Source organism: Poeciliopsis prolifica, unplaced genomic scaffold (genome assembly GCF_027474105.1).
Source record: "Poeciliopsis prolifica strain line A6 unplaced genomic scaffold, Auburn_PproV2 SCAFFOLD028, whole genome shotgun sequence".
Lineage (NCBI taxonomy): Eukaryota > Metazoa > Chordata > Actinopteri > Cyprinodontiformes > Poeciliidae > Poeciliopsis > Poeciliopsis prolifica.
Window position 1 is genome coordinate 5,528,753 of NW_026562403.1, and position 23,950 is coordinate 5,552,702.

General features: G+C 39.7%; 1 protein-coding gene across 10 annotated transcripts in view; it reads right to left on the reverse strand.

Annotated features, from left to right (window-relative positions):
• The window catches only part of ank1a (ankyrin 1, erythrocytic a), a 97,092-nt gene that overhangs the window by 14,138 nt on the left and 59,004 nt on the right, over positions 1–23,950 (reverse strand). For 7 of the 10 annotated variants that reach the window (XM_055049085.1, XM_055049084.1, XM_055049088.1 and 4 more), the window contains 30 exons: positions 23,731–23,928; positions 22,931–23,029; positions 22,739–22,837; positions 22,537–22,635; positions 22,118–22,315; positions 21,915–22,013; positions 21,737–21,835; positions 21,451–21,648; positions 21,258–21,356; positions 20,443–20,541; positions 20,165–20,263; positions 19,980–20,072; positions 19,807–19,879; positions 19,687–19,707; positions 16,852–16,972; positions 16,588–16,666; positions 15,967–16,082; positions 15,639–15,863; positions 15,187–15,341; positions 14,876–15,087; positions 12,233–12,437; positions 11,960–12,056; positions 11,596–11,824; positions 11,368–11,496; positions 10,318–10,437; positions 9,686–9,770; positions 9,521–9,595; positions 9,131–9,262; positions 8,664–8,819; positions 127–772 (listed from right to left, as the gene is read on the reverse strand). In XM_055049085.1, coding sequence (XP_054905060.1) covers positions 127–772; positions 8,664–8,819; positions 9,131–9,262; positions 9,521–9,595; positions 9,686–9,770; positions 10,318–10,437; positions 11,368–11,496; positions 11,596–11,824; positions 11,960–12,056; positions 12,233–12,437; positions 14,876–15,087; positions 15,187–15,341; positions 15,639–15,863; positions 15,967–16,082; positions 16,588–16,666; positions 16,852–16,972; positions 19,687–19,707; positions 19,807–19,879; positions 19,980–20,072; positions 20,165–20,263; positions 20,443–20,541; positions 21,258–21,356; positions 21,451–21,648; positions 21,737–21,835; positions 21,915–22,013; positions 22,118–22,315; positions 22,537–22,635; positions 22,739–22,837; positions 22,931–23,029; positions 23,731–23,928 — 4,355 coding nt within the window. The remainder of the gene's footprint in view (positions 1–126; positions 773–8,663; positions 8,820–9,130; positions 9,263–9,520; positions 9,596–9,685; positions 9,771–10,317; positions 10,438–11,367; positions 11,497–11,595; positions 11,825–11,959; positions 12,057–12,232; positions 12,438–14,875; positions 15,088–15,186; positions 15,342–15,638; positions 15,864–15,966; positions 16,083–16,587; positions 16,667–16,851; positions 16,973–19,686; positions 19,708–19,806; positions 19,880–19,979; positions 20,073–20,164; positions 20,264–20,442; positions 20,542–21,257; positions 21,357–21,450; positions 21,649–21,736; positions 21,836–21,914; positions 22,014–22,117; positions 22,316–22,536; positions 22,636–22,738; positions 22,838–22,930; positions 23,030–23,730; positions 23,929–23,950) is intronic. The other 3 variants (XM_055049087.1, XM_055049086.1, XM_055049095.1) reach the window with 3 other exon arrangements.

The following is a 23,950-nucleotide window of genomic DNA, read 5'->3' on the forward strand; positions in this document are numbered from 1 at the left end:
ACACTCCCTTTGCAAACACCCACATCTAAAAGGTTTGGCACTGGCATGCAATAGAAACAACCAGGATTCAGATTTTTTTTATGAACATTTTAGTCAAACCTAGATGCATACTGAGGCTTTACCAACCTGTCTCCATTCCGATCTGCAACACAGCTCAGACCAGGTGACTCACTCAACCGAGCGTACACTCTTTGTTGTCCTGAAACAAGAGAATGTCTTTCTTCTGAGCCAGTTCCACCTAGTCGTCGTCCTCCTCCTTCAGCTCCATCACCACCCGTCGTACTTGTGACGGCTGATAACTCTGAGCTTGCCTCTGACCCCTGACCGTTGTTTAGCCCGTTGAGATTGATCCCTGCTATGGTTCCCCCAATGGAGGCTGGGGTGGTTGTGCTGAGAGAATCTACTCCCATCTCTGAGTCATCTTCTGGCAGTTCAATAGAGCCACTCAGCACCACACCCCCTGCGCTGGCTGCACTGGCCTGGCTGGCCGGTCGGCCCAGACTTCCATATGGCAGCCCCAGCAGACCTTCTGAGTCATCTGCATTGCTGCATTCCAGCGAGGAATCCTCCACAGGTACCAAGGAGGGGCTGTTGCCAGAGGGCCAAACCTGAACATCGGACATCTCCATTAAGGTGTCTTCTTCTGTGGTGGCAATTGGTGCACAGTCCAGGCTGGACACTTCCTGCCAGTAAGACTCGGCACCCAACGGAGAGGGCAGGCTGTACTGCATTGAGGCCGGCGAATGGAGCTCCTCCTGCGCAAGCCCATAACCTGGAGCGAGACAGAGAGAGGCACGCTGACACCCGGCCCCCCCGCCTCGCTCTCTACCTCACCCCCACAGCACTGGGACCCTGGGAGGAGGTAAGTGCCCCAGCCCAGGAGCTGGGCATCTCGGGGAGGAGAAGAGGAGGCTGAAGGGACAAATGGGAGAGGAGTGGGAAAGAAAAGAGGGGGTAGGGCCAAGACAACAGGAGCTAGAACATAGGTGCAATTAGCTAAAAGAGCAAGGGCGGCTTTTAGAAGAAAGGTTGTCAAGCTCAATCAGCCAATGTTGATGGTGCGAGCAGTGACAGTAACAGCAGCAGACACAGCCAATCGGACCAACTGACTGAGACCAAGGTTCGACCCCAGCTGTGGCTGGTGCTGCTCTGCTGGCTGCCACCTGCAGGGAGACGAGACGGATTACTGATCCCTATCCAGCAGGGACACAAACTCCCATTCTGAAACACACATATCCACCCACTCAGTGATACATGCATTCAAATTGTCCCAGGAACAGGCAAGTTGTTTTTTGTAGTCAGGCTGGAAACATGCAATCAGCAGGCAATCCCATTTTCTCATCAGACATAATTTTACACACACATGTCCACTAGGGATTGATGGGTGTCAGTTTTCACAGCTATTACAACATTATTACCACTTAAGAAATTTCAAAAATAGAAATCATTTGTCACATTTTGAAACAAACCCAGGGACATATGACTGCTTAACAAACATAACAACAATGCAAGCAGGAAGATTTGTCAGCCTCTGAGGAATCGTCTCAAATGGGGTTAGATTTTGAATTTTACTGAAGTACTAAGGCGGTCTCTTTTTGTACTAACCATGTTGAAAGGAAGTAAAAGTCCACCAAATGACTTATCAGTGCACTGATGATTAATATTAGGCAAATGGCTAATACGAAAAAGGCACTTGTAAAGAGGAACTTGAATGTTTTTCAATGAGTCTGAATTGCACTTGATCATCTGTAGCTCAAAATCCCAAGCTGCTCAAATCATGGTTAGATGATTCTGCACCACACATTCTGCAAACCACAATTTAAGATTCATAAAACCCTTCAGACAAAAAACACATTGACTTTGAAAAATGCAATCAAAATATTTTAACACCATTAATTCCATTTGAAGAACCTACACCAGTGGTTTATGACCCTAAAAGATGAGGCACCAATTAGTCTGAATACTAAGCAAGTTAACTTGATTGTTAATGGCGTTTTTCAAAAATTATTAGCTATGAGCAGGTTGGGAAGCCAGTTCACCTAAAAGCAATTAAATACTGACATATCTTTGCTTTACCTCTTTATGTTATAATGTGTCATAATACTGTGAAAATAATATTTTTACTCAAAGTTATCATACCATTAAAATCTCAAACCAACACATTCCCAACATCATCACACAGTGTTCTCTCTCTGACACAGGTGCTCATCTCCATGCATGCAAAATGCCGCTACACAGTTAATACTAACGTAACACTCAGGTTTGTAAAAGCCACATAGTTGCTAACAAAAGCAATAGTTTAATGGATTTTCCAAAATCAGTCAGTAAGACATGTCAATGTGATGTGGACTCAGGTCACTCCTACAGAATGTGTTGGAATCACCTTAATACCTACGTTTTGTCCAATAAAGCTTGACATTGTAGTTACTAATTTACAGTAAGGAGAATTTTGTCTTACATAAAATACAAATAGCAGCCCCAGGAAGAGCAAGTGACTCTTCCTTGGAAATTAGTTGAAGATTAATGTAATGTATTGGTGATAATATAATTTTAAATTTCATGGTTTATTGATGAAGATGAAACTAAGCATAGGTAGAATCAAGTGAGGTGGTGCAGGCCGTACTGTAAGTACAGAAAAAGTGAGACTGACTGTATCTGTACACGGCACAGTGAAGAACTCACTCCACAGAGCACAGGGTGTAACACGAGTCACAGTCCGCTGCAGACTTTTGCTGAGGCTGCACAAGATATCTGAGACACCAAGAGGCAAAAAGACCCCTTGTCCTACTTTCTCTTTTACCCTCCACACTGCAGTCCAATTAAGTGTCACAGGCAGTACAATAAAACACATTTTTCTTTGCTTTTGAAGCATCTAATTATACAACAAAAGCTATTTGAATATAGCAGGGGAGGATCTTCAACTCAAATTCATCCAAATGCAATTTGAATTTAAATGATTGGGCACATGGATCACTTCTGTTTCTAGCAGAGCTATAAACAGAGGCTGGGACACTTCCATTGTATTTGTCGATGTTTTGTAGCTAAATGTGAAATATCTGCATCTCCCTCATAAAGCTCCTGCAGAACTTAACACGAGAGCCTTCTCTCTTTTATTAAGTTTGGAAATTATCACCTTTCTTCATAGGCTGTACACAAATAGTGAGATTTTCTCATACATAATGTTTGACTCCTGTGAATTTTCTCTCCAAATATAAAATACAAACACCCCAGTCAATGGAGCAAATTTAAACGTCAGAAAAAACAAAGCTGAGATTCTCCAGTGGTCAAGTTTATATCTGGGTTTAATTTTCTATATTCAGAGGGACTGAGCATCATTATTTAAAGAACGGATTGTCAAACACTTGCATGCATACAGTCAGGCTGGAGAGAACAGGGAAGCCAGTAATACAATCCGCAGAGAAAGACTTCATTGTTCGCCAAGGACAAGATTACACTTCCAGATCTTCGGCTAATAGCGGTCAACTGCTCTTTCCATGTTCTTTAATTGTCTATAAAATCATTACATTTATCAAAAAATATTATTAAAACGAATGAATAAAGATTTTAAAAAATGGTTTTAAATAATATCCAATTTTAAATTTAGCTAGAATCTACTGATCACAGGCAGCTTTTTGAAAACATGATCATTCCTGATCATGATTTCAATAATTACAACTGATATTGTGATGCTAAGATAAATATGTCCATTGTGGGAAACTGGGGAAAGCAAACATCTTGACCAGTTTTTATTTCACTTAGACCCTGGGAGGATAACAATAAAATTGAAAAACATATGTAGATATTGTGCTTTCTGCCATAAGTACAAGTACTTAAAAACACCTTTTATAAATTTAGGAAAATGACACATTTTGAAATTTGTTCTACTACTAACTTTATATTCTCTCTGTTCTTCTGTATACAATACGTGTTGATCTTGTGTTTAGTGTTTTTTCCTAAACAAAATAGATCATTGACGGATCTTTTACTGCTATTACATTTGTGTAATTCCTTGTATCATGTCCCATAAAAACTACTCTTGACTCGATGCATTCACTACCAAGTAAATTACTCTAACGTTATCAGCTGGATTTCCTTGATTAGATAACATTTTAACTGAAAACGCTGAATTAATTTGACTGTTTCTTATTTTAATTTGGACGGATTAGGTCTGTATGTAGCTGACATGAACCTAACTTTGCTTGTACTGTAAGGAACTATTATTAAATTAATCATGTTAGAAGTGAATTAACTCCTTTGTAATGCATATGAACAGAACTTGTTGTCTTGTAAAGAGCTTTTAGATAATCATTTTGTGCTTTAGACATAAACAGGATCAACTGTATGTAACTGAGTGAAATCTAGTGTGTGGGCTTCATAAGGAAGTTGTTTTACACACAATGTTAGAAAATTTTAAGGATTACTCCTTGATTTGGGTCAGTAGATGAAACATTTGGGAACTAGATTAACATGATTTACAACTTCTGATGCAAATACTTGGAGCAAACCTGACTTGAAGATAAAATATCAGCTTTGCATTCGAAAGCTATGTTCATAACGCCAGAATGTAGAACATAAAAAATGTTCTTTACATCTGACACCAGATCTGTTCTGATTTTAGCGCAATCAAACCTTTGCTTGTCACCAAAGTGACAAGATGCTAGATACTAATGATTTTTTTGGGGGGGAAATACAAAAATTAATAAACGGGGAGGCATTGTCTGAGCTCCTGACTGAAATGTAAAAGTAAAGTATCAGAAGTGAAGGTTATAAAAAAAGAAAACAACATGTAAAAAAAAATTACTCTTTTTGCCTGTTCACACATGGGCACACATGTACAAACAGCAGTAGTTTCTAAATTAAAGCACATAAAAACACTCACGCAGATACACCTGCAGACTGATTTGATAACTCACATTTAACAAAATACATATAGAGAAAGGAGGACTAACTGACAATCAAAGAGATGAAAACAATTTACATTAAACTCAACACACACAAAGCAATAATAACATTCATACAAGAACGAAGCGGAAACAAGTCAAAGTTGACAAAAAGGACTGCAGCCTTTTTACCCCCACTATGACTGATTATTGAGGAGGAACAAGACAGGCTGCAGAGTCGTTCTCAGTATATTTATAGCATGCCATGCAAAGAAACGTCTTTTGGTCGAGCTGCTTCAATGCTGTGATCTCAGACAAGTTAGTGGTAGTGCTGCGCATCCTCCCAGTGCATCCATGCAAACACAGAGGGAGATGAGCAATGAACGTCTGGTGCACATGCAGTCATGCAGGAGGGAAAGGGAGAAAGGGCAGGGAAAAGAGGGGAAAGAACAGAGTGGGGGAAAAGAGAAGGGAGCAAGAGAGAAAGAGGAGTATAAACAAGAGTGATGAACACAGACAGAAACAGTGTGACAAGAGCGGAAGAGAGAAAGACAGAGAGGATCACCTCCCCCTCCCAGTGGGTGCTGAAAAAACTGTTTGTGAGGGATATTTATCACAGAGGGGACACTTATAAAGGTGGGGCTTTCGAGAGGTAAAATAAGGGGAAAGTAAATGCACCAGTCGCAAAAAAAGAGAGAGAAAAAAAAGCTTAAGATGTGGGTCAGAGGTCAACATGAGGTCGGCATGAGGTCAGAGTTTGGAGAGAAGTGAGGAGGAGGAAGAGTAGGGCGGCTAGGCTGCAGATGACATGTCCAGAGAAACACAGAGAGGACAAGATTCACAGGGAATGAAAACACGGCTCCCAAAAAGACATTCAGTGCACCAACATCAACCCTGGACAGACTCAAACTACTCAACATGCAACCACAGGCAGAAAGAATTTAGAGACAGAAAAAAAGCCTACAGAGTAGGTTTTAGTTGTGAAAAAAGATCTGCAAAGATGCTTTGATTGAACAGAGGAAAATTATTTATGGTTTATTTAAAATACAGCTCTTTTATAAGATTAGAGCTAATATCTGGCACTGGTATAGTTTGAGATGACTGATATGATTCATACAATACTTAAATAAATATGAGGCAGCCATTGTGTTTCATAAAGTCTGTTGTATTATATGACTGGGACTTTTCCACATTTTGTCATATTACCACCATAAATGTAAACATATTTCATTGGACAATGTAGTCATCATTGTGAAGTGGAAGGAAAATAACCCATGATTCAACATCTGCCTCTGTTCAGCCTAATATTCAGCCTAATTTGGTATGATATCCCTAAATAAAATTCAGCACAACTAATTGCTGTTAAAATTTATCTTATTAGAGCCATATGTGTGTAATTTGGCCTCAGCATAAATTCAGCTGTAGGTGTTTGTTAGAGAACATTAGAGAACATACAGAATCAGGTAGACCAGTGGTTCCCAAAGATTTTCTGGGTCCTCCTATGGATTACAAATCCCCTGCCAGAAAGACGAAAAAAAACCCAACTGGGCACGCACATCGTTCAACCAGGCATAAGCCTATCCACATATTTTGTTTTCAAACTCCCTGAAGTTTATTTCATACTTTAGGTTGCAACAAAACACACTGCAAACCATCTTTACAGTGAAACACTTTTGTGGTTTCATTCATCCATACAGTTTCCCTCGCCCCCCCAGCAATGGTATTGCAACCCAAGCAGGGGTCGCGCCCCACACTTTGGGAACCACTGATGTAGACCGAAGCAGGTGGATCCGGGAGAAAACTGTGGACATGTTTATGGTAAATGGTACATATAGTTCAGTATTAAGACAGTGTGCCAGGCTTTGATAATCTCATAGAACAAAAATCAACAATTATGTCCATAAGTGTGGAGAACCGGTTAACAGGACAATGATTAGAAATCATGTTATTTAAGGAGGACGGAAAGTTGCTGTTGAAAGTAATTTATAACTTTACCACAATCAACATAGGGGATACAGCAAATACATGGAGGAACATACTTTTGTTGAATGAAAAAGAAATGTAGCCATTTGACTAAACGTGAAAATGTCGGTGTTGCAGAAAATAATTTCTGTTGCTCTAACAAAATAATGTTCTTGGTTGCAATATGCCAAAGTGTAAAAAAGTTCAGGAATAATGACTCTGACATCTGGGTATTTTTACTTAACTTCAGACTGTAAACGTCATTTGTTAAATCCTCTAGATTTTTTTTGAAAGAAAAAATTTCATGCTGCCTTTATTACCTCATTAAAACGTAAAAAGATGCTAGCATTTCGCCATCATGGTCACATTGCATTGCATAGTTACAGTGCTGATTATTGCTCCATTTTTCATATGCAGGACTGGCTGCCTCATTGTCTGCACACTTGGACAAAGAGGAGCTCACAAAAGCCCAGACGTGAAAATGAAATGAATCAGACACAAGGTATGCATGAATGAAGGAAACCATGAGGAAAAAGAGAACATGGATAATTGTGAACCAACTCATGAACTATTTATACATTTATTTATAACTTCAGTTAAGGCAGAGTAAGCATAGCTTATTACATTTCTTACAAGAGTATGACCTTAAAACTCAGCCAATCAGAAATCCTCCTCTGCAAAAATTGCAGAATGACATATGAAATGTCTAAAAAAATTCACATCGAAGGGATTAACTTATTATTTTCAGAAAGATGCTGTATTTCAAGAAGAAAATTGAATGTATCTAAATGCTGAAAACAATTCAGGAAGCTCAAGAAAACAGGAAGTATTTGGAGTTGAATTGGTAGGTTCACGCAACACGTGTAAAGCATTTCGATCATAACCTCCAGAACTTGAATTAACTGCATTTTTATTGGCAAAATGGGGATACTTAATCTGTGAGATAAATAAGAAGATCACAGTTCCATCAAAAAAAAAAAAAACATTTTCAATAATGTCAGTAACCTATAAGCATCCACCATTTAATCCCCATTCTGACAATGAGCCATACAGCTTAAAATTGATAAGCAAAGGGTTTACAGGGGTGTAGGAGTGTCCTGAGTCCCAATGCATATAGCAGAGGTTAAATCCTGAGGAAGGTCACATTTGTGTCAGTGTCCCCAAGGTGGGAAACAAAAGACATGAGAAGAACAGAAGAGATTCAAAAGGAATCAAATACCGCTCGTCCTTCAAGGGTTCATTGGGTAAAGACACATACTATATATTCCAGTCTATTTGTGGATTTTTCTGTGAAACTTTACTCCAAATTCTTTCTGAAAAATCTGTATAATCTGGGATTTTTCTATAGCTGAGATGTTGGCTGATGTTTGCAAAGCAGCCAATCCGTCAGATACATTAATTTTCCTTGGCATCAATTGCCCGTACCCACAAGAGACACTGTGAACGTTAGCTTCCAGTTCTGTGAAAGCACCAAGATAGTTTTCAAGTAATAATGCATATTAAGGAATATGTGATTTCTGAATTGTTAAAATATGGAGTTAAAAGCATATTTAGAGGTGGTCTCCAGTAGTTATGTTTAGCTGTTTGCAGTAAGTTGTGGTTCCTCAGTGTTGTGAATTTTGGGGGTCCACTATAAACTCTCTATCAACTTCTCAAACTTAAACTTGATGCTTCTTTGGGTGTTTGTTAGGAAAATGGAGAAGTCAACAAAACTCTCAAACTTTCAGCACCACTGAATGAATATTAGCGGAGCAACTCTGGGTCAGGGCATACGGCGCAGGAGGACTGGGCTGCACTGTTGAACGTTGGCAGAAAACTTACCATTTGTCATACCAGGGGAGAGATGGTCTCTGTCGTTGTGTCGCCGTCTGTTCAGGTCACGGGAGCCTTGTCTCATAGGCTGGGGCGGGTGACCCTCCAGCATGTTGATGATGTCCATACGGTCAATGTTCTTCAGGGCGGTGTATAAACTCTCCACTGAATGGAAAACACACAAAGTCACACTAAAGAAGGTGAGGCAAACAAGTTCTCTTCATGGTGCACTAAGGAAGGACAGTGTCCATATCATCTAATCTTGATATGAACAGAAAATGCATATCAATTTTTATCTTCAGTGTTATGTGTTTTGTCTAAATTTTTGGTCTTTGTTTTGTCTGTCCTCTCTAAAAACAAATTACTGTGAAAATTAGACACTCGCCATTTAACAGTCCAGGGGATCATCCAGCAGATACTGAGAGAAAGCAATGCAACATGTGGTTGCATTGCCTTCTCATATTTCATTGACTCACTTTTGGCCCTTTTGCCTTCACGCGTTGCCCACAAGTTGAGCAGCGCGGAGCTCTGTTCGAGGAGGGAGTTCGGATTCTCAACTCGAATCCTGTTGATATCGTCTACACTCAGCTGTAGCTCACGCGCTAACTCTGTTCAGAAAAAAAGAAAACATAAATGATGATTTCTGAATCGTGTTTGAGGCCAGTATCCCACCGCTACATGGAGACCCTAAAGAGGAGGAATGATCTCTCTGTGTAACAATCAGAGAGGGAAACAATACAGAAGTTTGTATAGTTTGATACCAGGTTGTACCCTGTCAGCTGTGCCAGCCATGCTTGTTAGACATTAGATAAACACAGATGGTAAATGTAAAAAGCAGCTTCAGCATACTCTCAGTGTTTACTCACCAGCCCAGCTCAGGCCCAATTGCTCTGCGATCACTGCCATCTTCAGCTCCGTTCTCTCCATTGCACTCATGGATGCTGCAGAAACAGCACCAGAAACGAACGGTCGCGTGAAACCTCCAAGATATCAAGTAAATGTAATAATTAATCCAGCTGTTACTCTCTTACCCAAAGCGGGTTCATTTAGGGCGCTGTATCTTTCTCTCAAAGCCAAAGGGGTCAGTGTTCGCCTCCTATCTTCACTACCAATAATCTAAGTGGTAAGCAAAAACGATTAAAACTAAAACTCTGGAAAACTAATGCCATCAAGCATAGTTCAGCTCAAAATTACTCATACCCCTTCCAAGTGTAGATTTAAAACTTTTAGTAATATTTTGTCTGACAGAAAGCAATAATTTACTCAGTCTTATATAGAAAATCTGTGCAGAGTGGTAAAAATAAAGGTGATGACCCTCAAAGGCTTAAAGCTCATCAGCAAAAATAAATAATCAAAATACCAGTGGAAAACAGGGAGAAAGGTTTCATTCCTGTTGAGCATGTAAAGATTCTTATGTGATTATTGTGAAGGATATAAACATGTTTAGATATGTTATTTTATTATATATAAATAAGAATTTCTATTCTAATAGGAGACTATGAGATTTCTTGTAGATTCTTGTTAATTTTGGGGAAGCATCTTTTTAACTTACTAGAAGAAACAATATTTTTGATTGGATGAAAAATCTAAATTTGCCCAGGGTATGAATAATTTTGGGCTGAAGTGTAGATTGTATCTTGTTTTTTATCCACTAAATTATCACCTTGATACAAGGAGGCATAGTGATATTAAGGTTGCAGAGTACTTGTTGGCTGTCCTCATATTTAGTGGACTTCCGTAGGAAAGATAAAAATCCAGTAGGCTCTTTGCTGCTGTCTCTCACCTGCACAGATAAAGGGTATCAGCAGAGAAACACAAGAGATGATGTAGTGACAGTGGGTTGACTGTTTGGCTGCTAAAGGTTTATTTGAACCATTCTTTTTCTGTGGTGGGGTGTTTACGCATACTTTGATGTAAAACTGATTTTGTAATACAGAAATATGGCAAATATGAAGGTTTTCAATGGCTGCATCTTTACTCATGAGAATAGCATGCAAGTAAGATATTGGAGCTTAAATATTTATTTTGCCATATTATTACCCCAAGTTAAACCCCATAACTATCAACTAATAGTGGTCCTATCAGCTCAATCTTTCACCTAAGCTGTGGGTCATAGCAGTTCCTCCAGAATCACAATGACCGTCTTGACTTTCCCTTTTCTTCAGCTGTAAGACTCTTTTTTTGGTTGCTGTTGTTCTATACTTCCCATTTCCACTTTTGGACGTTGATCATTACTGTGGGAGATGTTTAAAGTTGGCAATATTTTTATAATTTTACCCAGCTTTAAACTTTTCAATAGGTTTATCCTTGATCTGTATGGACTTCTTGGTCTTCATGATGCCGTTTGTGAAATTAAACAGAAGTGGATATTTTTTTACTAATGAGGTGACTTGATTGGACTAAATTTAATTTGAGCAAAAACAAAAAAACATTCTCTGTTACTTAATAATCCAACAAAAGAAGACTTGTAGCATGACAAGATGTTTGAGATATAGGAGATATGAATATTTTTGCATTGCATAATGTAATTGTGACCTGACCTCCAATTTAGGACACTGTATTTTGCATCTTCAACTCATCTAAAAAAAAAAAAAAAAAAAAAAAAGCCTACGGGCGTCATTAAAAACCTGCACTTAATATGATAATCATGGCCATGATGAGTGGATGTGACCTTGTTTCTGACACCATGAAACTCCAGAAAATCAAATGACACCTTGACAGAGACCGGAAGCCTGTTGTCCCTGAAAGCCTGGAAACTAAAGCAGCGAGGCTGCTGTGTAGCCTTCCTCACTGGCACCAGATTTCCTGAACACTCCAGGTGAAGTGGCATTCCCTCCATCACCTGCAACACATTCGCTATGATTAGTTATGGGTTTCTTAATGATGTCAACGAGGAGTAAGTCTCAGGTGTCTGTCTTGTTCTTCCTGACATTCAACTGACCTCTATGTCTCGACTGCGGGCGACTTCGGTAAAGTTCTCGTGCTGTTCTAGAGTTTTATCCATCTTATCGTCTGTCATGCAGTAGCATCGCAGACGGCCCTCGCGCAGCTCGTTCATCTTTGCAAACACTACAAACTTGGCCATGTAGGGTACAGCTGATAGCTCTTTATAGAGCAGGTTGGCAAAGGAGACGGCCTCAGCTGTCCGAGGACAGTCTGCCAGCCAGAACCTATCAGCAAACAATGACAAAGAATCACAATGTTGAACACAAATCCAATAAGAAAAGTGGCGTCTTGGCATTTTATTTTCAAGAGGATGATACTTTTCTGTGTTTATATTTGATAAAGTATCCAGCTGAACTTACCGTGCAGAAACATTAGTGGTAAAGCTGGCGCAGTCACTGGCATAGAGCAGCTTGGTGGTGCCAGTAATGTCTTCCCACTGGGCTGGGGCTGTTCCACCTGGCAGGCAAACAGCGTGGGAAACAGGAAACTCAGTGACCAAAGGTAGAGGAGGGATGTCCAATGATAATCAACATCTTTTTACGCCAGCAAACATATTGAATAAAAGTTTTCCTTTTTATTATAGTAATCTGGTCCCATAAACACAGACACCTCACAGTTTGGGCATGCAGTACCTATAACAGAGCAGAGCAGACGCAGACTGGTGGTGTCGCCTTCGCCTGAGTCACGGGGACTCTCCCTCCAGGAGGGAGGCAGGGGGATGCGCAGGCCGATGGGGCGGTGAAACTTGCGCCGCCGAGGCTCCACAGTGACTACAGGGCTAAAGTTTGCTTGGTTACCCAGCAGTTTTGCAACCAGCTCATCTGGAACTGGCTGGGCCTGAGGTGGTAAACGACAGGGGCAGGAGACGCACCAGGGTCACAGGTTGGAAAACATGTATGAAAATAGTGGTTGTATGAAATGAATTAAATTAAAAAAGGATCACAGAAGAGGTAGTAAAGTATAGGAAGGTCATGGAAAGATGACAAAAATAAAATAAAAATCAGGGATGAGGAAATGCAAAGAACAGGAGAGAAGAATGAAAATGCACTAATTATAATTAGCTTACTTTTTCAGGAACAAATAAAAGTGACACAAACTGGATGTATGCGTATAAAAGTGTTTTTTATTGTAACAGTGGGTGTTAACAGGAAGCTTTTACAATCATTAGTACAAAAAGGATATCAAAAATTAAGGCAACTTGGTTTCTCAGACCTAGGTTCTCTAAAATAGCATCTTAGTTAAATAAATGAGATTCTAAATATATTGAAATGATTCAAAAAATCTTTATAAAAAAGCTCATTTTACAATCTTTTTTATTTGTATCTTGTTACATTCAGTATCTTAAGTATGAGGTTACAAAATGACTATGTCTGTAAGGCATATTTATCTTTACGAAGAGTGAAATGTGTTGAAATATGTTCATCCAAACAAATTTGGATGAACAAGTATTTTATTTTTACTTGTTGTTTTGGTCTTTTCAAGTTTCTGCCAGATGGTAAAAACCTACTGAGGAATAAAAAAATGTAATTCAATAATCAAATCTGTTTGGCAGCTTCAGAAAACAGAAAATATATTGTCTTTAGCAGCTAAATTTACTCTCAAATGAACAGAAACATATGTCACAATAAGCTTTTTCACCATTATTTATATAGTTAGTTTTTCAGGTCATAGTTTCAGAGGTACCATCCAGTTACTGCTGAAGACTAAATCTGTCAGTTGCGTTAATTTAAGATTGTAAAGCTACTTTCAAATTATTTTGCGTCCATCACATTAAAACTTATTTGCAGAGGAGAACATCATTTATCCTCCATTACAGTGGACTTTGAAGAATTTTACATTTTTATCTATGCAATAATATAAATGAAGATGTACCTCAGGGTTTTCTAGATGTTTATTGCTAAAGGTCTTGGATAATTAAACAAAATGAGAAAATACTGTTTGTTTAGAAGAAATGCTAAAAGATTCTTAAACTTGGCTGGCAGCAAAGCTTAAACTTATACAACATAATCTGAGTTTCTGGAACAAACTATGCAGAGAACAAAATGGAAATAGAAAGATTTTGCCATGACGATTTTTGAAAACCAACGTTAGCACAAACAACTTTGAACGTATTGACTGTCAGACATGTTGGCAGAGGGTGATAAAACGGGTTGCAGCCACAAGAGCTGATCGTTTGAAAAGGAACTCTGTCGCCAAAATGTCACGAGAGTCAAAGCTCGGATTAAACTGCATCATGCAACAGAACTAGGAGGTAAACACAGCAATGACTCTACAAGGGAATGGTTCAAAAAGAAAAGAAGGAAAATGCTGCAATGCAATTTTTAACACCTGAAGCCCAAAATGATGAACATTTCACACCAGTACTGTCAGATAACTCAGATCCCAATGAAACAATTCAGTAAAGACAGAATAAAGCAATAATTATTATTGTTATTAGCCTATTATGTAAAATCTTAGAACCATAATTCATTTCTTGAACTACAACTGTAGATACATTTTAAAAGTAAAAACAAAGAAAATATTCAGTCAATGATAAATGCACTGAAATAGGACCACTGTGTCCAAATACAGTTAAAAATTTACAGCTAAATGTTTAACAATATCTAATTCCAAACTTTAAATTTAATCTTAGATTTTTATAATTTAATATCTAGAACAAACAAACAATGAGGTCAAAGTGAAAATGAAGGCCTCAATAGAGAATACAATTAGATTATATTATTGTCTGAAGTTTTTTTAGAACAAAAATAATTTTCTTTAGTTGTGTTTAATTGATATCAAAAGTTCAGCTAATAAGAAAATTGTTGAGCAAGAAAACTGGTTTAAAAACCTTTTTGTGCAGCAAAACACTTCTTTCCTTTTAAGATGAAAACATTCAAGCACATTTAAAACTGAAAAATACATACAAAGTCTTTCCAGTCAACAAAAAATCAAACAGATATAAATCCTTAAGCATCTCCAATGAATGTGTTAAATATTTGATATACAGAGTTTGAAGGTGACATAAATACATTAGTAATAGAATAAAATAAAGAAAATAAAATCTCAACACTAACAAGGCAGTCCAGGGTTGCATAAAGGTGACAGGTGCATGCAAAATGAAAAATGAAAAAAAAGGCAAAAAGGTCCTCTAGGATTCTTAAAAGCAACATAACAAGCTTGGCACATGTGACATGACTTCATGATGAATCAAAGTAAATTCAGCATGCTTTCTTTCAGGGATTAACGACTCCGTTTCTCCTCTCCTCTCCTTCCTCCTCATCGTCCCATCTCACCTGCAGTCCGAGGCGGACCCTTTTTGTGACCGCTGTCTCTGGAAACGTTGCCTGCACCATCGGCACTAGTTTACTGGTAAGTGAACCTCCCTCTGGACCAATCAAGTCACTCTCTTGTTGGACTCTTGACACAACAGCGAAGTAAAGAGGGAAGTCAGTAGAGATGATGCGGCGGATTCGCTTCTTGCTGAGTTCCTCTTGACTTTCTAGTTCTGTGGTGAAGAAGTAAGGGTTATGCTTCCAAAAACCTGAAACCACTGGAGAGTATCTGCCTCTCAGTTTAAAACGAACTCTGACGGACGACAACTCACCCTCATCCATCCCATTTAGGATGGTTTCCAGCACCTCGTCACCGTAGCGGTTGCGGTGCTCCTTCCAGACGGATCCATTCTCACTCCTGAGCACAACAAGCTCTCGGTCTCCACGACCCAGAGCAGCAAAGTGGGGAATCTCCACAATCACCGGTCTGCCAAGCAAACAGAAGTGAATCAGAATCTATAGATATAAAGCGACTAAACACACAAAAGAACTGAGGCACACAGATCCATTTGATAACACAGTCAAGTAACTATGTTCCCTCCAGTTATAAAAATACTGCATATACCGAACATGAAATTTAACTTTGCAATTTAATGTGAGCTTTGAAATTGGGCCTCTGTTTCTTTAAGAAGCTCCTGCTCATTCCAGCACACAGAGTTCAAACATGTTGATTTTACAAAATGCCCCCCCTTTCAACAGAATAGCAGCACTGTGCTTGGCTCACCCCAGAAACTGCATCCCAGCTGGACCCAGGGAAATAATCCTGCTGGCCAGCCCCTCTCCCTCCACCAGAGGAGGGGGGCTGGTCAGCTTCTGCGGCTTCACCAGGCGGCAGGTAATGCGAGTGGGTGCCGCACACGTCCGTGGAGGTATGATGACACGCAGACCATTATGCCTGCTGCCTCGCATTGAACCGCCTCGTGCATCCACCATAAAACTGACCAGAAATCTGTTGCAGGGAGAGAAAAAAAAAAACAATGACGTGGTTAAAAAAGCAGAAGAACTGAGGTTGGGGAATAAAAATTGTCAGGCTCTGCTGTGGCTCTCCTGACCCTGTGTGGATGGGACTGGCGACTGGGCTGACATTGTCAGACGTCTCAGTTGCTGGACTGCTGGGAATCAGTGAGTCCTCGTCATATTCTTTGGGCAGTGGAAGTGGTGTGTGTTGCTAAATGACACAGAAAACATTATTCATGAATACTTTATGTGGAACATTTTACAATTCAGTAAGTGCTTTTAAATCTGTATTGAAATTGTTGATATATAATTTCACCATCTTTTACAATCTGCAACATCTCTTAATGGCTTCAGAATTGCATTCTCCATTCTGAGGTTTTATCACAACCTTCTCAGATCAAGGACTGGAGTTCTCCATTAATTAAAACAGTATTAAAAATGGATGCAAAAATATTTTTGAAGGGAGAGAATAAGTTCATTTATATAAAACCTTTGAACTTTTAAAATTTTAATACCTTCTGATATTCTGAATGAAAATTAAGACAATAAAAGGCACTACCACCAAATTGCATGTCCTTGTTAAGGATGCCTTAGAAATAAAGTGAAAACTGAAACAAGACAGATATGACCACATGACTGAATAAAAAAAAAAATCCCTGTAACTATGATGTGATATTTTCAGTTTGCTGCATTTCTGACTCTGGCCTTTGCAGTACCTGATCTATTTCATGTTCTGGCAGATTCATATTCTCCGGGGAGACACGGGGAATCCTGGGAATGGCAGGTGAGTAATTCCTGTTGTAAGAAAAGAGGAAAAAAGATGTGAGACTAAAAACACTTCTTCACATCTCTGCTCCTCCCAAGCAATCGTCCCGGGGTTTAATTTTGTCTTTGGAGCGACCCTTATTCCCCATCCGGCTACTGGCTCATGACTACTGGCTTTGGCTCGTTTCCCTGCTCCCCCTCCCAGCCCCCCTTACGCTGTGCCCAGCCCTCTCTCGTACTCCAGTGATTTCTTGGGGGAGAGGAAATCGTCATCATGGTCTTTCATGTCATCCATCTTCATGTACCTGGCCCCTTCTGTCCCCAAGAGCTCCTCTCCTTCAGAGAACAACATGCCAAAGAGAGCGAACAGATCGTTGTCAGGTTGGTGACACAGCACAGGAGAAAGAGAGAAAGAAAACAAGACTGTTAACGAGCTGTTAGAAGAGTTAGACAGCATGACACCCAGAATGATGGCTGTGATATTTAGAGATTAGACTGATGACATGAGACACTAATGACCATGTTTGTCTTCACACTGAACTCGTATCGCTGCTTCCACAGACATAAATGGAGACGTTCAACAAATAAATGAGGTTATGAGCAACACTACAAATCACAGTTTTGATCTCAACTTGGTGAAACATTTAAAGCAAAAACTTCTGGATATGATGTCAAAATCACACAGGACGGCTCAAAAACGAGTTTTAGTTCAAGGACTTCTTAAAATGCAACTGAAAAATCTTAAGACAAAAATGTTGTGCCACATGTAAACTATAGATGCTGTTTTACCTCATTAGGATTTTAGTAATCCACAGCACAAACAGTATCTCTGAATACAACATGAATCTGAATAGCATCTTGTGAGACGATTTGGGTTTGGTTATTTACCCCCAGAGGAGAGAAAAAGCAATTGATAACCAGCAGCAAAAGAAAAATAAGGCTTCCCTGTGTCGGTTTCTTACATGAGTGTGTGTCTGCACTGTCCGCAGCATCACGAGTCAGCTCAAGTCCTCCATATCCGCTGCTAAAATTTGATCGTATGCTAGAAAGCAGGCGCTTCACAATATATATGCTGTCACTTTACCATTCTGGATCTGTATCTTTAAGACTGCGAAAGAGCTACTTTCTATATTTAGAGACAATCTGTTCATCGAACTATCAGGGGACAAAAAGTATAAAATCATGATATGCTGAGACATAACTATCAACAGCATTGTAAAATCAAACTACCAGGCATGATTTTTAGCCACTACAATGAAACATAAATAAAATCAAAAACAGATCCCTTCTAAACGGACATACATGTTTAGAAGGGATTTGCTTTGTTTATCTAAATAATCTGGGTATCCCCTAACACTGTAAAGCTGTTGTGACACCATTTCCTCACATTTTGCTGAACAACAAAGTGTTTTGACATCTTTTAACTGTGTTATGCAAGTGTTTTGGGGCGTATAGTTCAATGTTTTACTGCATCAGGGGAGAGTTAATATATATCAGTGCAGATAGAGTTTCTGCTCTGCGTAGCATGAAATAAATAACTTTTATTATGAGTCATTGCTGTGATATTTGAGTATCACCTGCTTTACTTCAGTGGCAGTGGTGTGTATGTGCAATAAATGTGAATTCTGAGAGTTGTGTCACTAATGCTACTTCATTTTCTGACAGAAAGAATCTGTGTGACTTTAGCTTAGAGTGCAATCAAATTGTGGATGTTGCAGAATCAAATGTGTAGGAAGATGTGGCTGGAGCGACTTTTATCTAAGACAATGCATCTTCCTAAGGAACTGAAATAACAATCATACAATGTAGTGATGGGAGGACTAATGTTGTTTAACCTTTAAATTACATTCTTAAAGAGAGACTGCATTGTCTGCTGAACCCACATGTCTTCGTCGGTTCCTCTATGCTGTGTAGACTTGCTATGTTCAGTAAACATCATTCTGTGTACGGGCGAGATAATAAACTTGTATATAACATTTAATTATTGATAAAGCAGAAGAACAACTTCTTTTCTCACATTATCGACTGGAAATACTTTGAAATATGTCATGAACTATCACCAGGTTTCATCAAAACAGAGGGAAAACATGCTAATGTTAGCCTAACATTTTAGCATAATTATACTCCTCTTGAAAATAGTAGACAAATAATTAATGGCATTGCTAATAAGTCTTCTGTGTGTTTCCATTTGTATTGTGCGAGTTTATCTTTGCTGATGAGCTCCAGATCTGTGAGGTTGGAGGGCTTCCTTGTCATCACCCTAATCTTTAGCTAAGATTTTCCTTCAGATTGAAGTCTAGGCTCTGACTGGGCCTCTCCAAAACATCTATGTTGCTTCCAGTCAGAAGAAAGATTGTTCAGTAAAATAGTATTTATCATAAATATAACTAACTGTATGTGCGTTAAAAGTTGACAGACCAAAAAAAGCTTTTATCTTTTACTCAAAACAGTTGTGTGTATTGAGAAAACTGATTAAAAAAACAGCATGAATGAAAATAATTTGTTAACCAGAGTTCAGAAAACATCTATAAATGATGATTTGTCTGTGTGATCATTTCTCAAGATAAAACTTCTGAGCGCTCATTGGCTGCTAATTATAGCAACCAAGATTAAAACCTCCTTCATCTGTTTTTTTATTCATTTTTAGACTCAACAGCCTACTTGATTAGAAGAACACACAATACAGTCAAAATAGTACAGAAACCAACACTGTAGAACACACACAATAAAGCATTGCTCCCAAAACATACAACACCAATCCACTAAGAATGGTAAAATGTCACAGAGCAGGTATCTGTGATGTTTAGAAAACAATGGAGGAGCAATAAAGGGAGACCTGCAGAGTTAGAGAATGAGGGTGTTACTGAAGGGACGTCGAGAGACATGGGTGCATGCTAGTGAGAAACCAGAGCTACCACAGTGAGCACCACTACAGGCGGACTGAGAAAGAAAGGAAGGGAAACAAAGATGGCGAGAGCTTGAAATGGAGCCACACAGATCTTTACAAAACACTCTGAATGCTGAAAAAAAAAAGAAATAGACGTTCATACCTAACGTTAGCTGTGCAATTCCTAAAAAGAGCAAAGGGCAAAAAGAGTTGAAAAAAACGATATTCTTATATTTCAAATACCCTGAGTTCCCACTGTTTTAGGTGATATTTAATGTTGTACCTTCATCCTCAGACACATCCAATATCTCATCCACAGTTTCTGGAAAACTCATGCGATGCTTCTCTGTTGTCGTCTACAGAGCACAGAAAGAAACAAGAGTCAGGTATGACAGCAATACCGAAAAGGCTCTGTGGAATTGCATTTGCAAACATTGACACTTCTAAACTCCACACCATAGAAACAGTCTCCTCAGTGACGAGCTTCAGGACATCGATAACAGAGATGTATCCCAACCTTTTTGCAATGGCCAGCGCTGACATGCCATGCTGTAAAAAAAAAAAATTAAGAAGAAGAAGAAGATTGCATCAGTGAAGAAAAAAGAATTAGCAGGAAGAAGGCAGTTTGCACACAAACTCACAGTCGTGATCTCATTGGGTTGGGCACCATGTTTTAGCAATAAAGTCACAATGTCTGTGTGTCCTTGCTGCGCTGCCTGATGCAGAGGAGTGTAACCAAGCTGCAAGAGAGACAAAAAGTATACAGTCATTTGTCAATGCATATTTACCTTTTTTTTAAAATGCAGATCTAACATCTAATAAGATGTCAGATTTCAACAGTCAGTGTAGTTTAGTTCTAAGATCCAACCCAGAATTGGTTGCTGAAAGTTTTTCAGGCATCGATGGTGTGAAAACTCACCCTTGTTTTGCTGTTAACATTGGCCTGCTGTTGTATGAGGAACTTCACCATCTTGATGTTGCCGTAATGACAGGCTACATGCAGAGGGGTGTAGCCCATCTGTCAAGAGGAAAAAAACCCATTAAAAACTCTGCATGATGCAATCACTCTGAAGAATTCACTAAATCAATTGTGTGGTTGAATGATCAGACTCCCATTCCTGTTAGAGGTGTTCTGGCTGGGACTGCAGTATGTCTGCTGTGAGCTAACAGAGCCATGTGGCCACAGCTTGCACGACCGGTTTAAACACAAATCAGTCTATATTTGTGTGCATGGCTAAAACGTATTTTAGACATAGAGCATTTTTTGAAACAAATCAAATATATAATGTTTTTTTCACCTTCAGCAATAAGATCCACAGTGAACCTAAATAGGATGTTTCAACTTCTTACCTGTATGTGTCAATGGTGCTTTACGCCGCTGCTCACTAGACAGCTAAAACCTCAAACACTTGTCTTGAAAGTTTAAAAGGCAGGAAACCAATTTTATGTCTCTTTACTTTCCATACAAGTTTAATCAGATGTTCCAATTTTACTCAAGAAATGTAATATTTTTCATATAAATGAGTAATTGTGTCTCAAAATTGTGGTTTTTCAAACACAACCCAAAGCAAAGAGATTTATTTATAGTCCTTGTGTCATACATTTACTATTCTCCAAGGTCGATTTGTCTCTCTGGGAAAGTTTTGCTAAGTATTAGCGAGAGCAAATATTGGCTATTTGGACTCTAAGAGCTCCTGACCCCTGTTGTAAGAAAAAGAAGTGAAGGAGTCTCACCCGTGTGGCAGCATAGACCGAAGCTCCTTGCTTCACTAGGATATCGGCAATGCCTACATGTCCCTCCTGTGCCACCAGGTGCAATGGTGTTAATCCACTCTTAATTCAAGAATAAAAATGCAAATTCATCAAATTAAAGCATCACAACAAAATGCCAAACTTTCAGTTTCACACTTTATCTGTCTCCTCTTGCCTTGTTGCCCAGGTTGACGTTGGCCTGTTTGGAGATGAGCAGGGAAACCATGTCAGGCCTTCCCTCCTGCGAGGCGAGGTGGAGCGGAGTGACGCCCTGCAGTGACTCAGCGTTGGCTGAAGCTCCGTACTGCAGCAGGCTGTTGGCCACCTCCACCTGGTTCTGCTTGGATGCAATGTGGAGGGCAGTGTAGCCATTCTGGACAGCAGAAAGGAGGCATTTTTTTAAAGACTATGTGTGGATTATAAACATTTTCCTGCTTCACTTAAGACCCAATTTTTTTTACCCTGGCAGCGCTATGTGGTGACCCTCCTTTGCTGACAAGCAAGTTAACAACATCCAGGTTGTTGTGATGTACAGCAACATGCAGCGGAGTCAGACCATTCTGTTAAAACAAGATCAGGGATTTACCAAAGGAAACGCTTTATTCATCCAGGTTCCTGGAAGTTTTTGGTTTCCCTCACCTTCCCAGCTGCATTAGGGTTGGCTCCTCGCTCAAGCAGCAGCTCTGCCACGTCCACCTTCCCGTACTTGGAGGCTACATGCAGTGGAGTGAAGCCTTTCTACAAAAGCACAAAAAGGTGAGCGGACACAGTATTAGATTAAGCCCATAAGCCCAACCAAAACTGGCTACATAACAAAACGTCACCAGAATATTTTCTTTTACTTTGGTCATTTTGGTCTGTTGGGCCTCCATGTCCAGTAGGATGCGGACGGTTTGAACGTGACCTTCCCGGGCAGCGATGTGCAGAGGCGTGTGTCCTGCTGTGGTGGTGGAGTTGGGGTTGGCTTTGTGGTCAAGCAGAAGCTTCACCAGCTCTTTGTGACCCATCCGAGAAGCACAGTGCAGAGGTGTTTGATCATCCTGTTGAGGGAGGGGCAAGCAATCAGGAAGAATAGCAGACGTCCTGAAAATCCTTATATATTCCACTACAATGGTTCTGACTTTGACTGTATAGTTGAACAAAATGTTTTAAGTGAAGTTAGAATAATAAGATCTGCTTCAGTGTATCAGTTCTGATAAAACAAATTTAAAATGAGTTAGTCTTTGTAATGAAACCTTGCATTTTGTTTATTTTAATCTACCTTTGCCTTGGCATCCACCGGCGCTGAATTCTCCAGTAAAAACTCTGCTACTTCAAAGTGACCCGCCCGAGACGCCATGTGGAGCGGAGTCTCCACTTTCTGTTTGCAGAAACAAAGGACCCCGCATTAGATTCAACACCAACATTTCAAACATGAGAACTGAATCTTTAAGCTGGTTGTAAAATAACTTTAAGCTACGTACCACGTTAGAGACGCTGGGAGAAGCTCCCTTCTGGAGGAGGATCTTCACAATATTAAGATGACCCATAAAGGATGCAACATGCAAGGGGGTCAGGCCTGACTGTTTGAAAACAGAGACAGAATAAAAGAGCATTACAATACAGACTTCTGAAAACATTTAAACGCTTTAGGATAAATAATTCTGAATTCTTACTTCAGTCACAGCTTCTAGTGATGCTGATTGTTTGAGCAGGAGGTCCATCACACGCATGTGGTTCTTTTTACAGGCGATGTGCAGAGGAGTGAAGCCATTCTGTAACAACGACACAGTTAGTTATTTTTATTGGACTGCAGCTTTGCTCATGTAGAGACAGAAACCTTTCGACTCTGTACAGTAAAAATAGCTCAAGCTCAGCGAGAGGAGTGTCTGTAAGTATCAGTTTAAAATTTGTGGATTTGTTCCTTGAATGTGAATTACCCATTCTAGCAATTGAAAATTATTTGTGCCATTGTCCCGATCAAAGGTCAACTTCCCTTTTGTGTTTACCTCCAGCCATCGCTCTGGACAACTCTGGTCAAATTCACTGTCCGCATAGAAGAACAGCACCACCCATATGCAATATGCTGCCGCCACGATTAGTCACCATAGAGAGAGACTCATAACTTTTTCTGGGTTTGCAGTACGCCATTTCTGCCTCATGCTGTTCAATCTGTATTGTTCCCCAACAAACCTCTAAGGGCTTCACAGAACATCTGGATTTATTCAGAGATTAAATCACACAGAGGTGGGCTCTATTTACTGTAGAGGTTAAACTCTGAAGCCAAATGTCTTGACAGTATTTTAGTCAGATCAGAGTAAACAATACAAATAAGTGGCACACTTTCCAGATTTTCTCTCTCCAGTTTCATTCGCATCTGATCTGATCCATGATACAAATCTTAAAGTGTGAAAATTTCAAGGGTTGCTACAGTTCATCACTTCAGTGGAATTTAAAAGAATGACATATCTCTCACCAGAGCCCTCGAGTTGGGTTTCGCTCCTTTGTCCAGCAGCACTTTGGCCATGCGGTGGTGCCCGCAGTGTGCTGCCACATGCAGCGGAGTGAGGTGGTCCAGTGTTATATCATCAATCTCTGCGTTGTATTGCAGGAGCTGCTTGACGCAGTCCATGTGGTCCCCTTGTGCTGCCATGTGGATTGGTGACAGGCCATTCTGAAAAAAAAAAAAAAAAAAG